Genomic DNA, 24,791 nt, shown 5'->3' on the forward strand with positions numbered 1-24,791 from the left:
AGATGGTGGAGTTGCACTGATGTTGCCTGGGAGTCTACTAAGTAGTTCCATGGATGACTGAGTAAGTGAGCAATTAATTTGATGTGAAATAATACTAACATAAATCAGCATAACACAAAATCCCTTCAACATACAAAAACCAGATGTATCATCACTTTAACAATTGTGGAAGCTGGTCATTCAACAACTGGTTTCTGTAGTTCAACCTGATAAACAGTGTATGTCTGAAGGTCGATTTCTGGCCGAAGCCAAAGCTGATTAATCAGGCTATCGCCCTAACCTTCAGCTGAAGACAAAGCTGAAGGTTATGTCCCAAGAAATTCCATTCAAGATTGGCAAAATGTGAATAAAATAATGATTTTTTAAATATAATATAAACAATTTAATGAGATGATTAAAATTATCTTACAAACTGTCATAAATAACAACACTTTGGAATAAGGTCCATTATATTATTTATTTACTTAAAAAAAGTACTTTAACAATTAAAATTGGAAAAATACATAATAAAAGCCAAATGAATATTAACTTTCCATTAGCATTTAAATATCTATCAATGAAAAACAAAATTAATAAATGAAGTTAAACAATCTTATGTAGTAAGCTAAAAATATGAATTTGCCCACATTTACACCCATCATGTTCAATTGTCTGTCTGCATATATCTGTCCCGCTGTACTGAACAATTGTTCACTAGGAACACTAGTGGGCAGAGAAGATAAATATTTAAGTGCAATTGGGCCTAGATAAGTACATGGACTAGAACCCCAATATTCATAGATGTCGACATTCCTCAGAAACAACGGTTCTTTTAAATAACATGTTAAGATGTTCTTCACCATTTGTGACTGGTAATGCAAGTTTATCACCTGAATTCCATAAATCATCATCATTTTATGAGGATGCATATTCGATATCTGCACCTGACGCTGAACAGGAAGGGCTAGGCTCATCAATATCTAAGTCCATATGAGCTATTTGACTTGACCTACACCCATTCTGTTGTAGAAATGATAATATTTCAGTCTTCATGTTCTCCGTTTCATCGCTAGTCCAATACTTCATTTTAAAACATTTCTATTGGTGTTGCAATCAATAAATGTGGAGTATTTCTTGCATACGAAACTCTGCTGTTAACAGTCTCACGCAACTGTGTCAAACAGTTTTATGTTTTAAGTATCTTCATCTTTTGTAATCAATTTTGAATTAAGCATGACGATCGATGGTATTATTAAAGATACTGATGAAGAGTTACTTGAAATATCAAGTGTTGCTTGATGAAAGCACTTAAGTACTATCTATCATACAGTAGCTCATTTGTATCCTTTTTCTGCAGTTGGGATTATTCTCCCACTGTGTTCTGACGTGCATAAACTGACAGCAGTTTTTTGCTCAATGGGTCTTTCCAACATTAAAAAAGTACTATTCCAGTGGGTTTCTTCATCGAGAATCAAAACCTGTTTGGGGAACTCGCATGTTTCTTGAAACTTGTTTGAATATTTTTTTTATTATATCCATTACAGCAGTGTCTTTGAATACAACATCATGAATAACTAGCTGCAGCATATGAGCTATGCATCCAATATAAGCAAATTTTCCACAACACATGGATTCAGGAATAATTTGGTTAAGTTTCTGTGAAATATGCTGCCCTGTGTGATCTTGTTTCAAGACACTTGTTGTCAGTATAACTTTTTCCCTTTTGGGGCCTTTAATGAAGTGTGCTGTGCAACTCAGCAATGAGCATGTCTTTGTTGGATTACTCCATATGTCAGTGGTAAAGCTGCCCATCCAGCCTTTTCTAAAAGAAGTACAACTTTCCCTTTTACTTTTTCATATATTGCTGGCATTAAAGTCATTCTAAAATATTTCTCAGACTTTTTCCTGTACCTGGATGGCGTGTCAGGGTCAGTCAAATTGAGCCTATGAAATACATCCCCTTCAACAACATTGTATGGCAGCATGTCAACGATAATGAGATCCATAACACTTTTATCAATTCACAACAATATCAGATGATTATCAGGCCATGGCACAGCTACTTCTTTTCTTCTTTTCTTAATTGTGTCTGGTAAAGTAGACTGTTTGACTACCTTTTTGCTTATGAAGAGTTAATTGTCTCTAGATCTTTTTTGATTAAACTCTGGTACTTTTCATTTGTCTTACAATAAGCTGCCCATTCACTTTCATGACTTTTTGACAAATGATTTTTAATATTTGTAATGGTCTGTGTTTTTGTTAAGGCACTACCAAGAGACAGTGATTTACTACATACTTTACCAGTTGCTTTGTCACTGTTTCTCCAAAAATATTCCCAGATGGGGTTTAGTCTCACAGGAGCCATTATGTACATTTCAGAAAAGATAATAAACAAATAAATCTTTCAACAATCACACCAACCCCCTTAGCCCCAAACTAAGCCGAAGCTTGTAATATGGCAACTAGACAGCATAATACACATACTTAAATACACAGAAAAATCCATGCTACTGATGTAAATGCTCATGCTTATCACACCCATATTTATCCATGATATTCGAACCAGCAACCCCTCGGCTTGATAGTTTGGAGCGCAAACCACTAGACCCAGGACACTGTGAATATGAACTTTTGATTAATTAAAAATATAATCCATGCACTAATAAGGGTTCGGTCACAGTGCAACTGATGTCGGTCATCAGATTATTTTCGACAGACATCAACTGATATCATTGGCTGATTGTGTTGTCACAAAGCTTCCAACTGTATTGGTCGATTACATGGGTTTCCACGTTTGCTTTGAATCAGTGAGTGTGGTCTACGAAATGTATATTCCAACTTTTTTTAGCAAGTTTTACACTAAAATACAGATTAATAAAGGCAAGGCAATTTGCAATGGTGAATTTATTCCTACTAGAACAAAAAACAGAAAATTGTGTGTGCTGTTTCAACTTCTCTAAAATTACAAATTTCTTGGGGAATTGAAAAGTTAATTTATTATTAGTATTTTTTTTTTTTGTTCACATACTGCTCAAACGATCTGACCAAATAAAAAAGTGTAACATCTGAGTATCTACTGTCAGTAATATATAAGTATATAAAGATAAAGAAAAAGAAAATCGGAACTTCGTATTTTGGTGCTTCGAGTATATAGAACAGTAGAATACGCAATACAACACATATCTGTCAGACACAAGCCCTCTTCTAACCAAATAAATGCTCTTTGGTTTAAAATTAACAACATTTTTTTGTCAGTCTGCAGATGAATTGTCATATTACGACTTAAAACTCTTCATTCCTATGTGAACAAGGACATAAGATCCTAACCTTACAATACATAAATGTAAAGGGAGACAAGAAGAATATTTTGAGCAGCCCATGCATAAAAATGCATTTATTTTCAGAAATTAATTAGAATATAGTGCCTACTGACGCCTGCAGAACAGTGCCAAACATATGTTGCAATAAATCAAAAATTATGGTTCCAAAATGCAGCATAAATTGTTGTTTCTTTAGTGTCAGGGCCAATACTACGATATAAATATCGTTGACCTTAAACTGAAAGACAACTAAGGAAATGTAAATAAAAATGAGTAATTGTGGAGTTCTTTAATGTCAGTGTGTGCCCCTCTGTATGTGATGTATCTCGAAGACCTGTGAATATCAACTGGGAACAACGACCACGCTAGAAGTCATAGCATTTAGAATACTGATCTGTATACTTTCTGGTAGAGATTTTCCTTTTTAATTTTATTGAAAATTAAAAAAGAATGTTGCAAAAAATACCTGCATATTCTAATTTACCCCGGCGTGAGGAACGGGCACCAGCTATGTTAAAAATCGGAACAGTATAAATACTAATACGTATTTTTTTCTGGTAAAGGTTAAACAGGGTACCTTTTGAGATTTTTTTTATTTCCAAAAAGAAGACACACACAGTCTTTCAAACATTGTTCCTTCTTTGCCATTGCTGTTGGTGATAAGCAAATATGATGCGAGTTGAGACGATCAAAATGCACATGTCCAACTTCGAGATACATCGCATGTATATACCCTGTAAAGTTTTTCTAGTTTCCTGGGCTGAGACATACACATGGTCACAGCCAACGTAACAAAGGTCTTTTCCAAGTATAAGTCCTCCTCTTATGATTTTTGAACAGTGTATTCACTATTACTAACTGAAATTTATTACAGAACTCAATTAGTCTCTCTCTTCTCTATCCTACTACCAAGCCCATATTCTCCAGTATCTCTTTCTTCTATTCATTCCCCTACTATCGCTGTCCAATATGTCATGATTATTAGATCGTAGTCATCTTTTACTTACTGAATTACTAATTCAGTGCCCTCATATACACTGATGTCCAAAATTAAATCAACAAACAGCTATTTTCCCATACTGTGTCTAATTCATGATATAATTATACAAACTGTCAACAGATGTCAGTATGATCATGTTCTGCATGGAAGATGGCATTTCAGTCAATGGAAAACCACACCAATGATGACGTCAGGGCACCCATCAAATGCAGAGTGTTTGGTGGGTAGTCCTACATCCACAGTTGCTGTGAACACAGTCACAGACAGTGCAGCACTGCACAGAGAAGATGCCTACCAGAGTCTCTGCAGTGGAAGGCCATAGGAATATCAGAAGCAGGACAGCAGCAAACTCATGTGGCCCACTGGCTTAACAGGAATTGTTCTGTTGTTTCTCAGATGTGGTGACAGTTTACAGAGACTGAAACTGTATCACGAAGACCAGGACAGCACCGACCACATGTGACATCAGAAAGAGAGGACCGTTATGTGGCTGTAAAGGGCGTGATGGTACCGCCTTAGTACTGCACAGCAACTGGCATCTGTACTCACAGCATCCACTGGATGTGTTGTATCAAAGCAAATGATGTAGAGAATGCTTCAACAACTTTACTGTCGGAGAGCTGCTGTATGTGTGCCTCTGATGTGTTTTCGCAAAAGGGAACGTCTAGAACGGAGTTCTTCAACATGCCACCTGGACAGTCAGACAGTGGACGAAAGTTCCTTTCACACATGAGTCCCAATTTGGGCTGGAGAGTTGTTCTCAATGGACTCGGATCTGAGGGGAATGTGGAGCATGATTTCGAGATCCAAACATTGTGGAAAGAGACTGATATTGAGGAGGATTGCGAAAGAACTTGCCCCCCTTCTAACAGCCGTGTACCGCAAGTCTCTAGAGGAACAGAAGGTTCCAAATGATTGGAAAAGAACACAGGTAGTCCCAGTCTTCAACAAGGGTCGTCGAGCAGATGCGCAAAACTATAGACCTATATCTCTGATGTCGATCTGTTGTAGAATTTTAGAACATGTTTTTTGCTCGAGTATCATGTCGTTTTTGGAAACTCAGAATCTACTATGTAGGAATCAACATGGATTCTGGAAACAGCGATCGTGTGAGACCCAACTCGCTTTATTTGTTCATGAGACCCAGAAAATATTAGATACAGGCTCCCAGGTAGATGCTATTTTTCTTGACTTCCGGAAGGCGTTCGATACAGTTCCGCACTGTCGCCTGATAAAGTAAGAGCCTACGGAATATCAGACCAGCTGTGTGGCTGGATTGAAGAGTTTTTAGCAAACAGAACACAGCATGTTGTTATCAACAGAGAGACGTCTACAGACGTTAAAGTAACCTCTGGCATGCCACAGGGGAGTGTTATGGGACCATTGCTTTTCACAATATATATAAATGACCTAGTAGATAGTGTCGGAAGTTCCATGCGGCTTTTTGTGGATGATGCTGTAGTATACAGAGAAGTTGCAGCATTAGAAAATTGTAGCAAAATGAAGGAAGATCTGCAGCAGATAGGCACTTGGTGCAGGGAGTGGCAACTGACCCTTAACATAGACAAATGTAATGTATTGCAAATACATAGAAAGAAGGATCCTTTATTGTATGATTATATGATAGCGGAACAAACACTGGTAGCAGTTACTTCTGTAAAAAAACAGGGAGTATGCGTGCGGAACGATTTGAAGTGGAATGTTCATATAAAATTAATTGTTGGTAAGGCGGGTACCAGGTTGAGATTCATTGGGAGAGTCCTTAGAAAATGTAGCCCATCAACAAAGGAGGTGGCTTACAAAACACTCGTTCGACCTATACTTGAGTATTGCTCATCAGTGTGGGATCCATACCAGATCGGGTTGACGGAGGAGACAGAGAAGATCCAAAGGAGAGCGGCGCGTTTCGTCACAGGGTTATTTGGTAACCATGATAGCGTTACGGAGATGTTTAACAAACTCAAGTGGCAGACTCTGCAAGAGAGGCGCTCTGCATTGCGGTGTAGCTTGCTCGCCAGGTTTCGAGAGGGTGCGTTTCTAGATGAGGTATCGAATATATTGCTTCCCCCTACTTATACCTCCCGAGGAGATCACGAATGTAAAATTAGAGAGATTAGAGCGCGCACGGAGGCTTTCAGACAGTCGTTCTTCCCGCGAACCATACGCGACTGGAACAGGAAAGGGAGGTAATGACAGTGGCACGTAAAGTGCCCTCCGCCACACACCGTTGGGTGGCTTGCGGAGTATAAATGTAGATGTAGATGTAGGTGTGGGCAGGGATGATGTTGATCACTCAAACATCTCTTCATGAAATTGTACAGGTGACTCAGAAAGGTTTAACTGCTGAAAGGCATCATGATGAGGACTTGGGGCCTTATGTATGGTTGTTACAAGGTGCTGTGTTCCCAGACTTTGTACTGATGGATGCTAATGCTTGACCTCATATAGCATGAGTAGTTGATGTTTTCTCGAAACGGAAGGTGCTGCACGCATTGTGTGGCCTGCTTGTTCTCCTGAGTTGCAATACGTCAGCATCCACTAATCACTCTCCTCGACTCAAGCTGCTCCACAGGAAGAATGGGTGTTATTGCCTCAACATGACACTGATGACATTATTCACAGTGTGCTTCATCACTGTCCGGCCTGCATTGTTGCCAGGGATGGTCACACCCCATAGTAAGCACATCAACCAGTTGTAAAAATGTGTGTGCAAATCTGTTGAGTTGAAAAAATCTAAAAACATTTTCATCTACTATTATGCATGTTGCAGCTATTTACATTCTGTATTCTTTACATTGTTTCTACTTTGCTATCAACTGTTTATACTGATTTGTGGCAAAATAAAATCAATCTTGCAAAATTTCCATTTGTGCTTTAATTTTCGACACCAGTGTACTTTCTGTGTCTATTCACATTCTGCTTGTATCGACATATACACCTGAAGTATAGTTGTCATCTTTGGTTTGCTGTCAATTCTGATGAGAACAACCCTATCACTGAACTGTTCGCAGTAACTCCTGTCTTTTCATTGTGCCTGTCTGCAACTCAATGTCTCCTCTATATGATTAACCGCAATAATCCTTTTCATAATATTGTCTCTAACCTACATTCCTACTCTACTGACAATGAATCCTACTTCCATTATACAATTTTCTGCTGCTGCTGCTATCATCCTTTATTTGTCTAATCAGAAATCCTTATGTTCTTTCCATTCCATTTCACTGACACCCCACCCCCGTTCTGCACTGTATCTACACTCAGCCTCTGTATTCGCCTTTCCAAATTTCTAACTTCCCTACCATGTTCAAACCTCTTATATTCCATGCTCCTGATCATAGTATGTTACCTTTTCATTGGCTGTTCAATCTTTTTCTCATGGTTACCTCCCCTTCTTGAAGATCTGAATATGAAACTAATCTGGATTTATTTTATTTTATTTATTTTTTTCCAATGGAGAGATGGTGACAACAATTTTCAATTACAGGTCATGTGTCCTGTGTACACACTCTGAGTGTCTTTAATGTAGTGGTTTCTATTGCCTTCTGCACCCTCATGCCATTGATTATTGCTGATTCTTCTGTCTTTTAAGGGCAGTCTGCAATCTCACAGGCAAAATGTTGCCCTGAAACTCCGTCTGCTCCTCAGCCCTCTATGAAAAGGTTGTTGGCAGAATGAGAATGACTCTTGTACCAAGAGTCTTCGACCACCATTGCTGACAATTTTTATTCAAAATTTAATTAGTGGCAAAATTCAAACTCAGAACATTTTGGTTACTCAAGATAGATAGATATACCTGGCTTATAGCCAGGTTGCTTTTACAGAATTAGCAATACAGCCAAATCTGTCTGACAAATGAAAGTAATCTCAGTTATACTATGAGATCACTGTCCAGACATGCAACTTTGAACAGATGTTTACAACTAAACAGCAACATCTCATTACAAATATCAAAAAGTCATTGACATCAAGCTATCACAGCATATAGAACTAATTACTCAGTGCAGAGGTTGGAGGGCTTCCACCAGACAGCATTTCCACTGGGTGTTTACGAGTAAAGTACGCCTACTCCAAAGGTCCAGTGTGGGCTGTAATTATCGTATGGCAGCTAATGTGTTAATGCAGAGCCCATTTATGCTGGGAAACAAAATTATTGCCAATTGTAGCCATTAGCCATCGTGTGCAAATCTGTCACTGTAGACTGTTTGTATGACAGTATGACATCCACACTTTAATTTGACAAGCCACAAGCTGAGTGAACAGTACGGCTATCGAGAAGACAGACCATACACTGTTAGTGAAACTGTTTTATGTGAATGGCAGTAATTACAGCGCTGCATTGAGAGAGTATCATCAACTGAAAGATCCATGTCATTAAATAGTCTAAACAAGATAATGAAATTCGAAAACACGAGTGAGCTTAGTGTGGTACCTGGAAGAGCAAGGCGTTCTATCCCGGTGAAAGTTTTTGACAAGGTTGCTGTTGCTGTAAATGACCATGCAGCATGTGCCTGGGTAGTACTACTGCTAGTGCAGTGTTGACAATAGTCCATCCCATCATCAACAGTATGGAAAGTTTTGCAGTTTATTTTACACTAGTACATGTACAAGATCCATGTGGAGCAGCAATTGAAATCTAATGATCCGCAGCAACATTCTGAATTTGCTCTTCAGCTTCTGGCACAGAACAAAGTTGATGACATGTGGCCGGGCAATATTCTATGGAGTGACTAGGCACATTTTACAATACAGCATGCAGTGAATACACAAAACTGCCAAATTTTGGGTACTGTTAAGCAGCGTGGTGTACACGAAGAGCCATTTCACTCACTGTATGTGACTTTGGTGTGCATTCACAAACTCCTTTATTCTTAGTCCATTCTTCTTTAAGAGTACACCCATAGGGCATGTGAGGTGTACCATGACATCTGCACTTTATCAAGATCTCCTAGTACAGCATGTGATTCCTGCTTAGCAAGTGCACAGGTGTGTGGAAACCACAGCTTTCACGCACGATGGGGCAGCACCTCATGTCACTCACCCCATGAAAGATCTGCTTAATGCAACATTCTACGAATATGTTCACTTTGGAGGTTTCCCGGATATTTGGCCTGCAACATCACCGGAACTGAATCGAAATCGTTCAAATGACTCTGAGCACTACGGGACTTAACATCTGTGGTCATCAGTCCCCTAGAACTTAGAACTACTTAAACCTAACCAACCTAAGGACATCACACACATTCATGCCCGAGGCAGGATTCGAACCTGTGACCGTAGCAGTTGCGCAGTTCCAGACTGAGTGCCCACAACCACTCGGCCACCGCGGCCGGCGGAACTGAATCCATGTGACTTTTGGCTCTGGGGATATCTAAAAGAACACATTTAGCAGGGACACATTCAGTCTCTATCTTATCTGATGACCAGTATACAGGAGCACGTTGCTCAGATTCCACTAGAACTGCTGCCAGAAACTGTTGATAACATGGGTTTTATGGATGCACTTGTTAACATCTATAGTGCTCATATTGCACAAATTGTGTAAGCGCAGTGATTAATAATGAAATCAACGTTATATCTTTCTCGCTTGTTTGACTATTTCTGCCCATGTCCTGTTACTAATCTATTACAGATGGAAACATTTCTATACATATTTCTTGCATTCATAGCACCGTATCTGCAACTGCTGGCCAAACTTGGAACTATATTTTTCCCTGCATAAATCAGTTTCACATTAATGTATCAGAATATCTAAAGTTTCACTGTCATATGTTAATTACAGCCCATGCTGCATCACGGTGAGCAGCTGCACTTTATTCATAACCACCCAATACATAGTATCGACTTTTTATAGATTACAGTTAGTTCCTCTGTCATCAACATTTCCTGCCATTTCTCGTGTGTGCATAATGCATCTGTATAATAATGGGGTACAAGCAGTGTGACTGTTTAAAATTTTTGGACAGTAGCAGCTGATAAATCTTAGGCTGGCAGGCAAAAATGCTTACAACAATGTTGGATAAGCCTCCACCATGATTATTAATCATGTGCAGGTTGTGTTTATATTACCAAAATTCCTACATTTCAAACTATGTGCATAGCAAAGAAGACATCATTCTGACAGGCAGTAAGGTCCATGACAAGTCTGAGGAAACAATTAGCATCTTACACCACGGAGGCATGTACGAGGGTGTGCTGAAAAGTAATGCCTCCAAATTCTTTATGGGAAATCTTTTTGAATAAAACTGTATTAACACTCTAAATCTTTATTCTTCATGTCTACACATTTATTTCTCAACAGTCACCCTGGCAACAATCACATTTCTCCTAACAAGAGACCAGTTTGCCGACAGTGTCACTGTAGAATGTTTGATTTTGTTGACAGAGCCACAGTCTTACCTCTGCTTGCACCACTTCATCACTATCAAAGTGCAGTCCTCAAAGGTGTTCCTTCAGTTTTGGAAACAGACGAAAATTGGATGGGGCCACGTTGGGACTGTATGGAGGATGAGCACATGGCAATGGATTGTTGATGATGTCGCAGTGCTCGTGTAAGGTCTGGCATTGTCATGCTGAAGGAGAGCATGCTCCATGTGTGCATGAACTCTTCTATGGTTATAAATTCAATTACAGAACATTGTTTCTCATGCAGCAACATAGTTACATTACACAGCACTATGTTACACAATACAATTTGGAGCCCTCTAGCAGCAGAGGGTTGCAATGTGGGTCAGTAAAGCAGGAAAGTCGACCACGTAATAAGCATGACACATAATACCTCAAACAATATTGAGAACAGAATAAAAAATGCAGAGGCATCATTTTTCAGCTTGCCCTCATGGATTATATAACATACCATTTGTCCTTCAGTATGCTGTAACAGAGTGAAAGAGTGAGTGGCTGGAGAAGTATGTTGATAGCATCACAGAGAATTTCATATAATTTGAATGGCAGGCACTAAAAGAAGTTTTCGGCATTACTGAGAGATTTACTATTCAAATTCTGGCTCATACATATCATTAAGAGCCAAGCAACATATTACTACTTTCTACAGATAACTTGCAAAATGGCCATAATGGTAAATTCAGAGAAATGCAAGCTCATTTAGATACTTAGTTTAATTCCTGTACCCCATTCACAAATGAAACAAGAGAGGGGAAACTGATAATGAAACACAAAGTGCTCTCGACCACATGGGGTAATATTGCTGACTGAGTGTAGACACAGGTGTATGTGAGAGAAAAAACCTTCAGTCCATAAAAGAAGCAATAAAGCTGAGGCATATCTCCTCCCAGTTCACAAAATGTTATGTCTCCCTGAATTGACTTCCAAAAGACTTTTAACACAAGAAATGCAGTGGTGCTCAAAAGTATTTTGTTGAAAACATTAATTACAATTACATAAAGTAAGTATGTAATAGGAAAAAAACTGCCAGTGGATGCTTGAAAAGTATGTAATTATAATCCATTTAGTACAAAACCACATTTAGTTCAAACAATTTTACCTTACATCAAAACAGAAATAACAACTCTTCTGGATCAAAAGTTATTTGTAGGTTTAAGTACGAAAGGCTAAAAAAAATATTTTGGAATCTGAAGACCAAGTCAGTATTTTGTTGCACACCCAGGGGCTTTGATCACAGCTGCACATCTGTTAGGCATTGAATTCACAAGTTCTTGTAACAGGTCAAATGAGAGTTTTGACCCGTCGTCCAATAAGGCAGCAGCAAAATGATCCTTGTTTGAGTAACTTCTATGATTAAAATATTGATCCAATGCATCCCAGAGGTGTTCAGTTGGATTTAGATTTAGACTCTGGCTTGGTCACTCCAAAAGTCTGAATTTTTCATGTGAAAAATGGCCAGTGGTGTTTTGAATCTTCATCTTGCTGAAATATCCAATTATGTGGCATATTCTTTCTCCCATACAAAACCATACTGTTTTCTAAAATGTCACTGTGCAGGAAACAATCCATTCTGCCTTCTATTTGGACTAGAGGATCAAACGGAATCCAGAAAAACATCCCCCAGTTTGACGCAGCTATCAACGTGCTTAATGATCGGCATCTGGTACTTTTTGTCATCCCTTTTGGATTGCTGGGTGACCTATATACTGCACACCATCAGAATAACGTACATTAAATTTACTTTCATCACTCCATAAAACAATAGACCAATCTGTAGCACTCAAAAAATTGATATTTCTTTCAATTTTTTGCATTTATGAGTTGTTTATGCAATGGTCACCTACAGTTTTGATCAGCTGCTACATTTTACAACAGAGACATTTATGTATAGTCCGTGATGATGAACCAGATCATCCCTAATTCGTCAAGCCGATTTTCTTGGATCAGGAGCCGACGGCTTACAAATCATTCTGTCCTTCCTCCTTGTTTTTCGAGGATGACCTGACTTTGGCTTATTGGCTGTTGTTCCTTCCTCTTTCTGTCGTCGATTCCAGATACTTATTAGTTGATGTGATATGCCATAGTCTCTTTCCTTCTTCAAAGCACACAAAACAGATTTTCTCACATCAGCTGAGTATTCTTTGTGTTTTGGCATGCATCTAATTGTCTGTACAAATGAATAAATACTTTTTGACTACCTTAGTAATGCTAGTTAATGAATACTCTACCACCAAATCAAATTACAAAATACTTTTCAGCTTCAGAAATATATACTTACAGTGTCATTCTATGACTTTGCTTTTTTACTAGATATGTAACTGCAGCAATGTGAAGCTCTTGATGGAGTGACACAGCTACATATGATGATCTGCTGTGATTGCATGCAAACTGTACTGATACCATAACATCAGAACTACAGAATACTTTTGAGCACTACAATATCTTCCCAGGAAACAAAACATTTTGCCTCCATGACTTCATTCCCAGGTCATAGTCCCAGGACCAACAGCTCTTGCCTCCAGGGATTGGAGACAGATTGTTGGGTCACACTGATTTCAAAGCACATCATCATAACTGACTAGATTTTATTACTGACAATAGGACAGTTTTTTGCTTTGGAAGATGTGCCCCAACTATCTTATGTGAAGAGGTGTCAACCTCATAATGGCTGTGTACATTTTAAAATTTTGTGTGGTGTCAGATATCCTCTTCAAATTATTTCGGTGCTGTTTTAATAACATCAGATTGGCTGCTTGATTGTCCCCCCACCCCCCTCAACCCCTTTTCAGAGTGATCGATCAGCCACAGATAGCTGACAAATAATTTTAATATTCTCTTTTAACTGTCCATATTAAGACGCATTTTTATTGCCAAACACATCATAGGTGTTTTTTTTTCCTTTTCTTTTCCTTTCTTTGTGTGTGTGTGTGTGTGTGTGTGTGTGTGTGTGTGTGTGTGTGTGTGTGTGTGTCCATCCTACAGTGTGGTGTTTTCCCTGGAAGCAAGGAAGAAAGATAATGGTTTAAAGTCCCATCAAAGAGATGATCATTAAATGGAGCACAAGTTTGAATTGAGGAAGGACATGGCAACAATTCAGCCATGTTGTCACTGTCTATGAAAACACTGCACTTCATCACTTGGTATATTACTTTAGCATGCTGTAGTATTAAATCTCTAATCCAAAAGTATTATTCCTGTAGAGAACGTTACACATTTTTACAATTATTACACTTACCACATAGATGATGTTTCTTTCAACATCTTTTTGGGCTATAAAATACGGTTTCTTCAAACCACCAAAACGACACCTTTGTCCGAGTGTCCAGTGGTGTATTCCTTTATGTTCACCAACAATATGCCCAGTGTCTATATCCACGAATGCACCTTCTTTATCTCTGACATACTGAAATAGAAATCAAAATAAATTAATTACAATTGTTTGCCTTAAGTCCATAACAGATGTCAATATATGGCACAGTCAAATGAAAATGACACACATAGAAAAAGTAAACAAACTGTTTATTATTTAACAAGTAATCAGTAATACACCTACCCCACTGTGATACAAGGTCAATGTCTTCATAGGAAGATGTTTGCAATTATCTAAGGAACTATGATTGTACCCAGGCATGCATTTCTTTGTCCAACGCAAATTGACAGTCACAGATGTCTTTCCTCAGGGCTCCAAAAACATAAAAAATCACATGGGCAGAGATTGGGTCTGTATGGAGGATATGTAAGGGCTTCCCAGAAAAACTTCTGCAGCATAGCAAAGGTTGAAAATATCACTTTAGTTGTAAGAACCTTACAACTGAAGTGGTATTTTCAACCTCTGCCATAATGCTCAGTTGGGGATGTTCCTCCAGCAGGATTGTTTGTTCTGCAGCATAGTCGAACCCACCTTGGCAACATGTGGGCTGCCTCATGAAGTCATTGACCATCTTGTCTTACAGTGGGATAGATGCATTAACAGTTATGGTGATTACTTTTGAAATAATGAACATTCTGCTTACTTTTTTTCCAATCTGTCTTGTTTTCATTGACTGCCCTTTATACAAGAAACCTTAAATGACCTGTGCCTGAAATGCATGCAGTAATTTGATGAAAAATGAGAATAGCAAAACACCAATCAATAATGAACCAATTAAATCCAAAATCTGAAAATAAATAAGAACATCATGTTCATAAGGACACAAATCACCAAGACAGCACAACAATAGAGTTATCAATGTGCTAACCATTGTGCCAGTTCACATGCTGAAATTTCCAAGGATGAGAAACACGTGTGTGATCTGTGTACATTTCAAAAGGCTCTGATCACAAGTATCCGGACACCAAAGGTATGTGGACACCCGCATGTAATGCAGAATTCACCAAGAGGTAGACCCTCCAGTACAAAAGAAGGCAGGGAGTATTTTGTTATCAATAGGGAAGCTATAACAGCAGAATGGGAAAGTATAGGGGAGATGGTGTTATGATACAAGGATGCTTCTAATGGTTATTGCACTTAAGAAAGTGCTAAATATGGAAGGACACGAAAACATTTTATACCACTGCGTGCTGTGTACAGGAGAGGAACATTTCGGAGATGTTGATTGCATCAGCATGACTATGCACTCTCCATAAAGCAGCATTTGTGAGGCAATGGTTTATAGACAATAATATTTCTGAAACTGACTGGCTTGTCCTGAGTTCTGACCTGAACCCAAAGGAACATCTTTGGGATGAATTATAAAGTCAACTTTATTCCTGACCCAGTGTTCGACACAACATCCCTACCTTCTCTGGTTTTAGTTCTTGAGGGAGAATGGGTTGCCATTCCTCCACAGACATTCAGATAACTTACTTGAAAGTACTCCAGCAGAGTTCAATCCATTACAAAGAAAAAGAGTGGACACATCCCATATTAATGTCCATTAATAGATGTCTGGATACTTTTGATCAGACAGTGTATTCACTGAAGTTTAAGCTGCAATAACTGTGATTGCTCATGGTTTGCCTTAGAAGCTTTTCTAGTTTTTCTAATTTGGAAAGACATTAGATGCTGAACTGTTCAAAATTTAAGAGAAAACTGCTAAGGAACTTCTGTAACGGCTTGTCTTGGCTTCATGCCAAAAATTTTCTGAAGACAATATGATTATTTATAAGCAGTAACTTACAGATTTCTATGATGTAGTTAGAAAACCCCCGTCACCACATTAACTATTTCTCCGTATTACAGGAAGATTCACCAGTTTCTGGCACTACAGCTGTAGCTGTCAGCACAGGCAGATGTCCATACAAGACTTGCTTAATCTGTACATGGAATTCTTGTGGTTCACACAGGAGATGAAGTGGTTATATGCTTCTAGGATGATGTTTTAGTTCTTAGACTGTAGTGTAGACGATATATTTCACTTATGACTTCACATATGGAATGTGTTTTTGACTGTATGCCACAACATATTGCATAATGTTTATATATAAGTGTTTGAAAATGACTTAAGTGTCAAAATTGGTCAATCGCACAACAAATAAAGGGTAACTTTACATCTCACTATGGATAATGTTTTTTTCACAAAATTCTTGGAAGCCATGGACCCACATATGAACAAAATATTCAATGGTAATGTTATCTATGACAACACCATTAAAGCAGAGTTACTAAACATGGATTTCTGAAATTCCAGAATTCAAATCAATAATTGCTGCCAACACAAGTAACTTAGAATTATATACTCTTCCTGTAGTGAAGCAACTGAAGTCACTAAATAAAAGCAAGTCTTCTGGTCCAGAAGGTAAACCTCTTAGGTTCATTTCAGAGCATGTTGATGAAATAGCTCCATTTTAACAATCATACACAACTGCTCACTTGACAAAGGATCCAAATCTTAGGACTGGAAAGTTGCAAAGATCATACCAATATACAAGAAAGGAAAGAGAGGTAATCCACCAAATTATAAACCCATATCACTGAAATCAATTTGCAGTAAGATTTTGGAACACATGAGGTGCTATCCAAAATTTTCGGGAGCAAATCTGTTGAAAACCTTACCTTTGGACTAATGGTCACCATCACCCTCGAAGTAGTTCCCACCCGCACTTACACACCAGTCCCAGCGCTTCTGCGACTAGTCAAACGTTTTCTGGAAGTCCTGTTCTTTGAGAGTGTTTATCACCGCCAGCAATGCTTCTTGAATCCTCTCTGGAGTGTCGAACCGACAGCCTTTCAACATGAGTTTCAGTTTTGGGAATAGCCTGAAGTCACAAGGTCCCAAATTTGGCAAGTACTTTGCGTGGGGTACAACTGCCATGTTGTTTTTTGCCAAAAAGGCCCTGGTGAGCAAGGCCATGTGACAGGACTTGTCGTGATGCAGCAGCCAGTTCCCTTGATGCCAAAGTTCGGGCCATCGTCACCGCATGTTTTCATGGAGCCGTCGCAAAACATCACAGTAGTACGCGGAATTCACTGTTTGGTTGGGTGGGATGAATTCTTTGTGCACAATTCCCTTGGTATCAAAGAAAACAATGATCATGCTCTTCACCTGTCTCGGTTTTTTTGGGTCTTTGAGATCCTGGGCTCTTCCACTGGGATGATTGTTGCTTTGTCCCTGAGTCATAACCGTAAATCCAGCTCTTGTCAACAGTGACAACCCATGACAAGAAGGTTGGATCATCAGATGCGGTCTGATGAAGGTCCATGCACATGAACTGTTCTGTTCGCAGATCCATCATAAAATCGCCACACACCAAACACAGAGTATTACGGAAATCACTGTGGACATGCAACACGTCCTCCCAGCTGAATGCCACTCCGCACACTTACTCATCAGATATGCAATTCTCGCCACCTAGCAGTTCAACGATCTACTAATTGTACTTTCCAGATGGCAGCGCCAGTCCTGAAAATTTTGGATTCCACCTCGTATATCACATTTGAACATTATGAAATACCTTGAAGAAAATGATATATTGACACACAGTCAACACGAATTCGGAAAATAATATTCTTGTGAAACACAACTGGCCCCTGAGTGCTATCAACACAGTGTCTTAAGATGACTCCATGTTTTCAGATATGCAGGAGATTTTTGACTCTATTCCTCACAATTGGCTTCTAATCAAATTGCTTGCATACGGAGTATCAACTGATCCTGAACACTGAAATGTGAGAGGTCCTCCACATGGGTACTAAAAAGTTTTGGTTACACAATAAATTATACAAATTTAAACGTTATCAATGCAACTAAATGCCTACGAATTACAATAACGTACAACTTAAATTGGAGTGCATGACCCCGATTGTCTTTCTGCCCTAAAACAAAACTTAAATTGGAACCATCACACAGAAAATATATTGGGGAAGGCAAAGCAAAGATTACATTTTATTGGCTGAACACTTAGCAGATGCATCAAGTTTATAAGAGACTGCTTACACTATGTTTACCTATCCTCTTTGGAAGTGCTCCTGCTTGGTGGTGGATCCTTATCAGATAGGACCAATGGAAGACATGGAAAATTTTTAAAAAAAGAGGACAGCTTTTTTGGTATTTTTACAAAAACGAGGAGAGAGTGTCAGGAATACAATACGCACATTGGTGCAGCAATCATTAAAACAAAGGCATTTTCCATTGGTGTGAGAGCTTATCACAAAATTTCAGTCACCTATTTTCTCCTCCAAATGTGAAAATATTTTGCTGACTCACCTACATAGACAGGAATGAAGTTGCAATAAAATATGAGAAACCAGAGCTCATACAGAAATATTTAGGGGTTCTTAAAGCCCCATACTATTCAGCAGTCAAGAAATATGCTGAAAAGTGGTTCCATGAACACTATGCCAAGCACTTAATTTTGTATTGCAGAGCAGTGATGTAGATGTAGATCTATGTTCCGACAACAATTGTGATTTAGTTGCAGACAATCAGACTGTAGGCATACTTGAATGGCTTGATTGTTATGGAACTGTTTGTGCAATGCAAATATCAAGATTTGAATCCCGGTCCAGCACACAGTTACTTCGGTGACAGTTCAAAATATCATTCAACAAACAAACTTACTCCATAGTTAAGTCAATCTCCATCCTGCCATTTCTCATGCTGTTGAGGATACTCTTCTGAGGAGTATGGAACTGAAGGAAAAATTTAGGAGTATACTGAAACTTTAAGTGAGTCTATGTAGTACAGACAAGTAGATCAGTAGGTAGAGAAGGGCCCATGAAATACAGAGATCCAGGAGTAAAACAGGGTATAAATAAGAAAAGTAACATATTTTCAATTTGCATTCATACCTCTGAAATAAATCTCTGAAAATTTCTTGTTCCGATGAAACAAATACCAGTGCTTTCTCTCTTATTGGCAATGATGTCAAAACCTGCCTCACAGGCAATCAGTTTTGTTCTGTCCTTTGTTAAATTGCTAAGTGGAAACAATGTTCTCTGGAGAGATTCTTGCTTGACCTGGCTAAGGAAAAATGTTTGATCTTTGAATCTATCAACTGGAATCAGTAAGTGTACACCTGGAAAATGCAATATGAGTATTATGAAGCATTCAATAACATGTACATTTGAAATAAGATTTACTAAAACCAGATGTGAGGAACTTTCCTAGAAACAAACCAACAGGCTGCAGATGTTAGATGTTACAACAGTAATTTGTCATTGTTAGTAATAACCATTATTATTATTATTATTATTGGTGTTGTTGTTACTACCTTTAGATGGTTTATAATCCTCTAAATACTCTCCAAATGATGTTCGAGCATAATGACCAGTAGCAACTGCATCACAACCAAGTGTTTCCACTGCATATTTAAAAAATTTGTCAAATTTGATATGTTTGTTACACAATATGTCAGGATTTGGTGTGTATCCAGATTCATAGTCCTTCACCAGGTTACTGAAAGAGGTAATTCAATTTTAAACATGACAAAAATACAAAATAACACAGTACTATTTACACTTACATATGAATCCAAAACAACAAAGTTGTGCCTGTGGGAATCATTGGTATTTTCTGTGTTCTTGTATGGCTGCAAGACCTGGACCATGAAAGCTAGTGACAAAAGCCTAATTGATACCTTCGATATGTAGTGTTTGAGGAAAATGTTATGTGCATCATGGACAGAAAGAAGAACCAATGTTTTCGTTACTGTAGAACTTAGCATCACAAGAAGTTCATCTTCCAATGTCAGTCAACGTTAATTTCAGATACTTGAGCACATTTTGAGAAGAGAAGGGATGAACTTAAAAATGATCATATTGCAAGGAAAAATCCAGGGCACAAGACTACGAGGAAGACCACCAAGTAAATAACTGGATCGAACAAAGAATATTACCGGCCTATCTCTTCACATTCTACTAAGAAGAGTTGAAGATCGCTGTGGATAGAGACAGCTAGTTGAAGATTCTGTTGTCTAAAAAATGAATGAAGAAACAACGTCACAACACTCAGCAATGAGTAAATCGACTTATGATGACGACATTCCAAATAACTGTATTTGGTTTGGGATCACAGTTTTGTAGAATTTTTTAAAGGACATTATGTTTGCCATTGGCTGCAATCAAGTTACAAGACTGCAATTCTGACCTTACATAATTGTCAAGCGTAAGTTGTTATCAATGCATACACATTAAAGTTAGACATTTTACTGACAAAACATATAGATTTCACATTACATATAGGAGATGTCAAATGATACAAACTTTCCCAGTTGCAGCAGTACTAAAAATCCTTAATTTTCTGTGAGGCTTCATAAGAATTATGGATTGTATGTTTGTCCTAATAAATGTAAAATTTATTGATCAGGCTTTTCAACTTCTTACAACACATTCAACATGCACCTAAAAGAGAATAAACATAATGCAAACCTTTCACACCATACAGGAGGACAGAACCATGAATATTTTGAAAGATGGAAATTTATAGTCATCTAGAGACTCTCCCAGAAGATACATTAAACAAATTATCAGAATTGATTTATAGAAGATATCTGAACAACTTCAACTCAGTGCTTCAAAAAAAACTGAATGGTAGTTGAACAGTACATGTAACTGTTATCAGAATCACCACCTCATCTTGTATCCCATTCCTTTAGTGGAACACTTCATTTATTTCTGTTTTTCCATTACTTATGACATGAGAACTTATGGAGATATACCATGCCACTACATCTTCGTGCAAGAGTGAAGTGTTTTACTTATTACACAAATATAAGGATGGTGTTTCCACCATAGTTAAAATATGATTGTATTTTTATATTCAATACACAAGATGATGATGGGGCATGTCATCTTCATGAGCCATATGCTATACATTCCCTCCCTCCAGTTACGCAATACATGACATTTTATATACTATCTGCTAACCTGCAATATACGGAAACTTTTGTATCTTTGCCATGATATTGTATGTACCTTCATTGCCATGTAGTATTTTAATTTATATATGTGAGTTTTTTTACCATGGTTAATAAAGTGTGATAGGCTTCACTCTCCCATTTTACTCCACAAGACACCATATGGTGCATGGTGGAGGGTATCTTGTACCACTAATAGTCATTTCCTTTCATGTTCCACTCACAAAGGGAGCATGTGCTAATTTCTCTTATTTGCTTCCACGCTCCTTATGCGAAACACAGGCTGGTAGCAATAGACAGCTTGTGAGTAACTCACATTTACAAAAGTGGCAAAGAATCAGGACCTGTGAAGTGTGCCAATGAAACCTTGAACATTTTTGTAAATTTTCTTGTGGTAGCTGACCCCACAGTGGACAATGTTTTTGGAAACAGGCTCCTTTCACACCTTCTGGTATATAGTTCATGAAAGAGTGCAATGCCATGCAACCCAGCTTCCTTAAACACTCTCTGTGATAGATATGCTCAAATCTTCACACCCAGATTAGGGAACACAACTGATTTTTAAGTTCATGCCACCTGTAAGAAAATGTCTAACACCGCTCCTAACCCCTTCTGTGGTTTTCTAGCAAATTGCAGGGCCATCCTGAATGAAGGACACAGCTTATTGGAGCAGCTTCGTGGCCACTCACCACAGGACCCTCTCAGATATGTTGCATCCGCCACAGGCACATGTCATCACTGTGACCTCTCCCTTCTGGATGGGCACCCTGGCATGGGCCTACAATCTCCGACACCACCCAGCCACAATCCATGGGATGATCTTCACCCCCTACATCCTGTGGCCTCCACCCACAGACTTCAGTGGCCACACCCAAAACAATATCGCCTCTTTCATCTTGGTCAGTCACCTTTTACTGCACCCCCAGAGGACCCTCCTGTCCTGTGGCAATTCATACAACTTTCATCAAGATTCAATCTACCTGGGCTATCACAGTGACATCCGCGGACATTGATCCACCACTGGACAACACACCAATTATGTTCTTCTGCTCCAGTAGTCACTACAGGGAGGGGAGGGATAGGGGGTGGATGTAGTGGCACCACCCAAAGTTACTACAGAAACAGAGTAGCTGGCACAATAGTAGTGTCGGTACTATAGCTGCACCTGTAATGAGATGGTGCTTGTCATGAAGAGTGCTCTCTGCCAAGATCACAAACGAAAATGGTATATTAAGTCAGCCCAGAGCTAGCCCGAGTCAGTTGTGATGCAATCTCTGAAGCGTGAGGCAAGGGTATATTCAGGTTGTCTCAGTGCTACTATCTGTGGACTCTGTCTTGATACTGTGAGAATTGGATTTTATGCTTTGAAATAAAGACTTGTTAACTTTTACTGCTTACAACAGGCATCCGGTATCTCTCTCTCTTGTTGTAAATAAACCAAGGCGAGGCCTCCCTGGCCCCAGCTTAACTTGTCTTTACAAAATCCACCAATATTGTTTACACATTTCCCTTAGTGAACTATAACAATTCAGTTATCCCCAATTAAAGCCCTATACACCACTGACACTGATTATAAACAAGTCCTTTGCTTCATCACGCATTTGGCCATAAATAATTCCCTGTCTAAAAGCATTCTGCCTCAAAAACTTTGGTGCTTTTGGTCTCTTAGTTTAGGCGGCTGTTAACATTGTTTCCAATACAATTCTATTCCAATAAGTGCACAGTCTCTGCCACAAATTTAGAGATGTATTCTCTACAATATCAGGTTGTGCAGCAAATTATAAAGCCCACACACAGTGAAATAAGGCTGCCCTTCCTGAATTCAGTCACATTCACTCAGTGCCATTCTCACAAAAACTAGTGGCCAAGAAAGAGTTACACAGATTGCAGGCATAAGGCACCAGTGACCAATGCATCAGCTCACCAATTGAGAACCAATGGGAGCTCTACATGTAGATAGAGCTCAAAAGCCCACACTGAATTCCCAGTCAAATACCAATTCTACACCAACTTCTCACTTTACTGAATTAATAGCTAAACTACCAGGGTTATCTCTAAAATGAGTTGCTCAATGTATATTTACAGTTACACAGACTATATCAGCAATAAAACATACCATTCAGCCTACACTGCTACTAGATTCTACCTTTCACCATATTGAGTGCACCCTTAATTTTGCAATGATAATCAGAAAAATCCTGTTATAATCTATGAGTCTGGTCCACTAAGTTGAAAGAAGCAGACCTAAAATGTAACTCACAAAAAAAAACAATTTTTTTTTTCAACTACGTGATGATCTTCCTAAAAATGGTGCCAAACCTATGAAGAAACATCCAGCTTACACTGAGAACCAACAAAATCTGTGGAATTAAAAAATACTACAATGTATTTTGGGAAAAGTCAATTACTATGCTAAATATATTTCTCTAGCAGCACAAGTAATAGGTAACTTGTGAAAGAAGGGCACTTATTTTGAATGGACACATATTTCTAAATCTAAACAGGCAATTCGAGCTAATCTGATATCTCACAACTTTCATTCCCGGAATATGCATTTTCTAACAACAGACACATTACGATAATGAGTAAGAATTGTCCAAGTGCACAGAAAATCGATCTGGTCCAAGAATCTAATTGTCTTTGTCTCCAGAGCTTTAACACCATCATGAATTTTCTGTTTCTAAAGAGAAAAAGGCAGCCTTTGCTGTAGTCTACGCTATACATAAATTCTCTTTATTTCTATACAGAAATTAATTCTAACTAGTTATATACTTTTTTTTTTTTGCTCCGACATTTTCAACTTCCAAAAAGCCTAAAAATTTCACACGAGTCCAGTATGCAAGTATTTATAACTACGAACTTCACTGCAAACCAACAGTACAATATGCAAATGCTGATACATAATTACGAGTTTCAATGAGCCCACACTCATCAGCAGAGGCCATCCATCAAGCCAACATCCTCAATCAGGTAGCTGTAAAGCTAAGGTAAAGTTGTCTTCAACCTGATGGCTGGTATGAATACCGCAGTACTTGACCAGGCGTAACCCTACACGAGGTGGCATATCCTGGGCTGCTTCTCAAATTTGAATTGACTTTTCCAACCAGCTACATGGGGATCTATAGTTTAACATGGATTTCTAACCATGCTACAACTTGTCATTTTCAACACACACACACTATTGCTAGAAAAGAAAGAAGTGATAAGTAGCAGTGTTAAGACTACACAGGACTGAACCCCAGACCTATGGATCTGTTCTCTCTCTCTGTTCTCTCTCTCTCTCTCTCTCCTCTCTCTCTCTCTCTATCTATCTATCTATCTATCTATCTCTTAGCCACATGCAGATAGTCTTCCATGTGCAAAATGGGTGGCTCAAGTGCTTACCAACAGAAACCATGTATATACAGCCAGCATACTGACACATTCCATATCACAATGATAAAAATTGTGTATCAAATACATAACTAATAACTAAACCACAAACAAGCTTGCATGGGTGTAAAATGCCTAGATATCTGCTCTGTTGAAAGCCAGCAGGATTTCTTAGATGGAAGTGATACTGAATACCTCAAAGAAAACCATATATTGACAAACAGTACAGATTCAGAAAGTATTGTTCTTGTGAAACACAACTGACTCTTCATTCATACAAAGTAATCCTTGCTATCAACAGAGGATCTCAAGTTGATTCCATCTTTCTAGATATGGAGAAGGCTACTGACACTGTTCCTCACAAGCATCTTTTAATCCAATTG

The 24,791-nt window shown here is 38.5% G+C and overlaps 1 protein-coding gene across 1 annotated transcript in view; it reads right to left on the reverse strand.

Annotated features, from left to right (window-relative positions):
• The window catches only part of LOC126184909 (mitochondrial tRNA-specific 2-thiouridylase 1), an 89,256-nt gene that overhangs the window by 16,842 nt on the left and 47,623 nt on the right, over positions 1 to 24,791 (reverse strand). Inside the window, exons 3-5 of the mRNA XM_049927571.1 lie at positions 19,393 to 19,577; positions 18,971 to 19,197; positions 13,937 to 14,104 (exon numbers count right to left, since the gene is read on the reverse strand). Of these exons, the coding sequence (XP_049783528.1) occupies positions 13,937 to 14,104; positions 18,971 to 19,197; positions 19,393 to 19,577 (580 nt within the window). The remainder of the gene's footprint in view (positions 1 to 13,936; positions 14,105 to 18,970; positions 19,198 to 19,392; positions 19,578 to 24,791) is intronic.

The sequence above is a fragment of the Schistocerca cancellata genome, chromosome 4 (assembly GCF_023864275.1).
Source record: "Schistocerca cancellata isolate TAMUIC-IGC-003103 chromosome 4, iqSchCanc2.1, whole genome shotgun sequence".
In the NCBI taxonomy this organism is placed as follows: domain Eukaryota; kingdom Metazoa; phylum Arthropoda; class Insecta; order Orthoptera; family Acrididae; genus Schistocerca; species Schistocerca cancellata.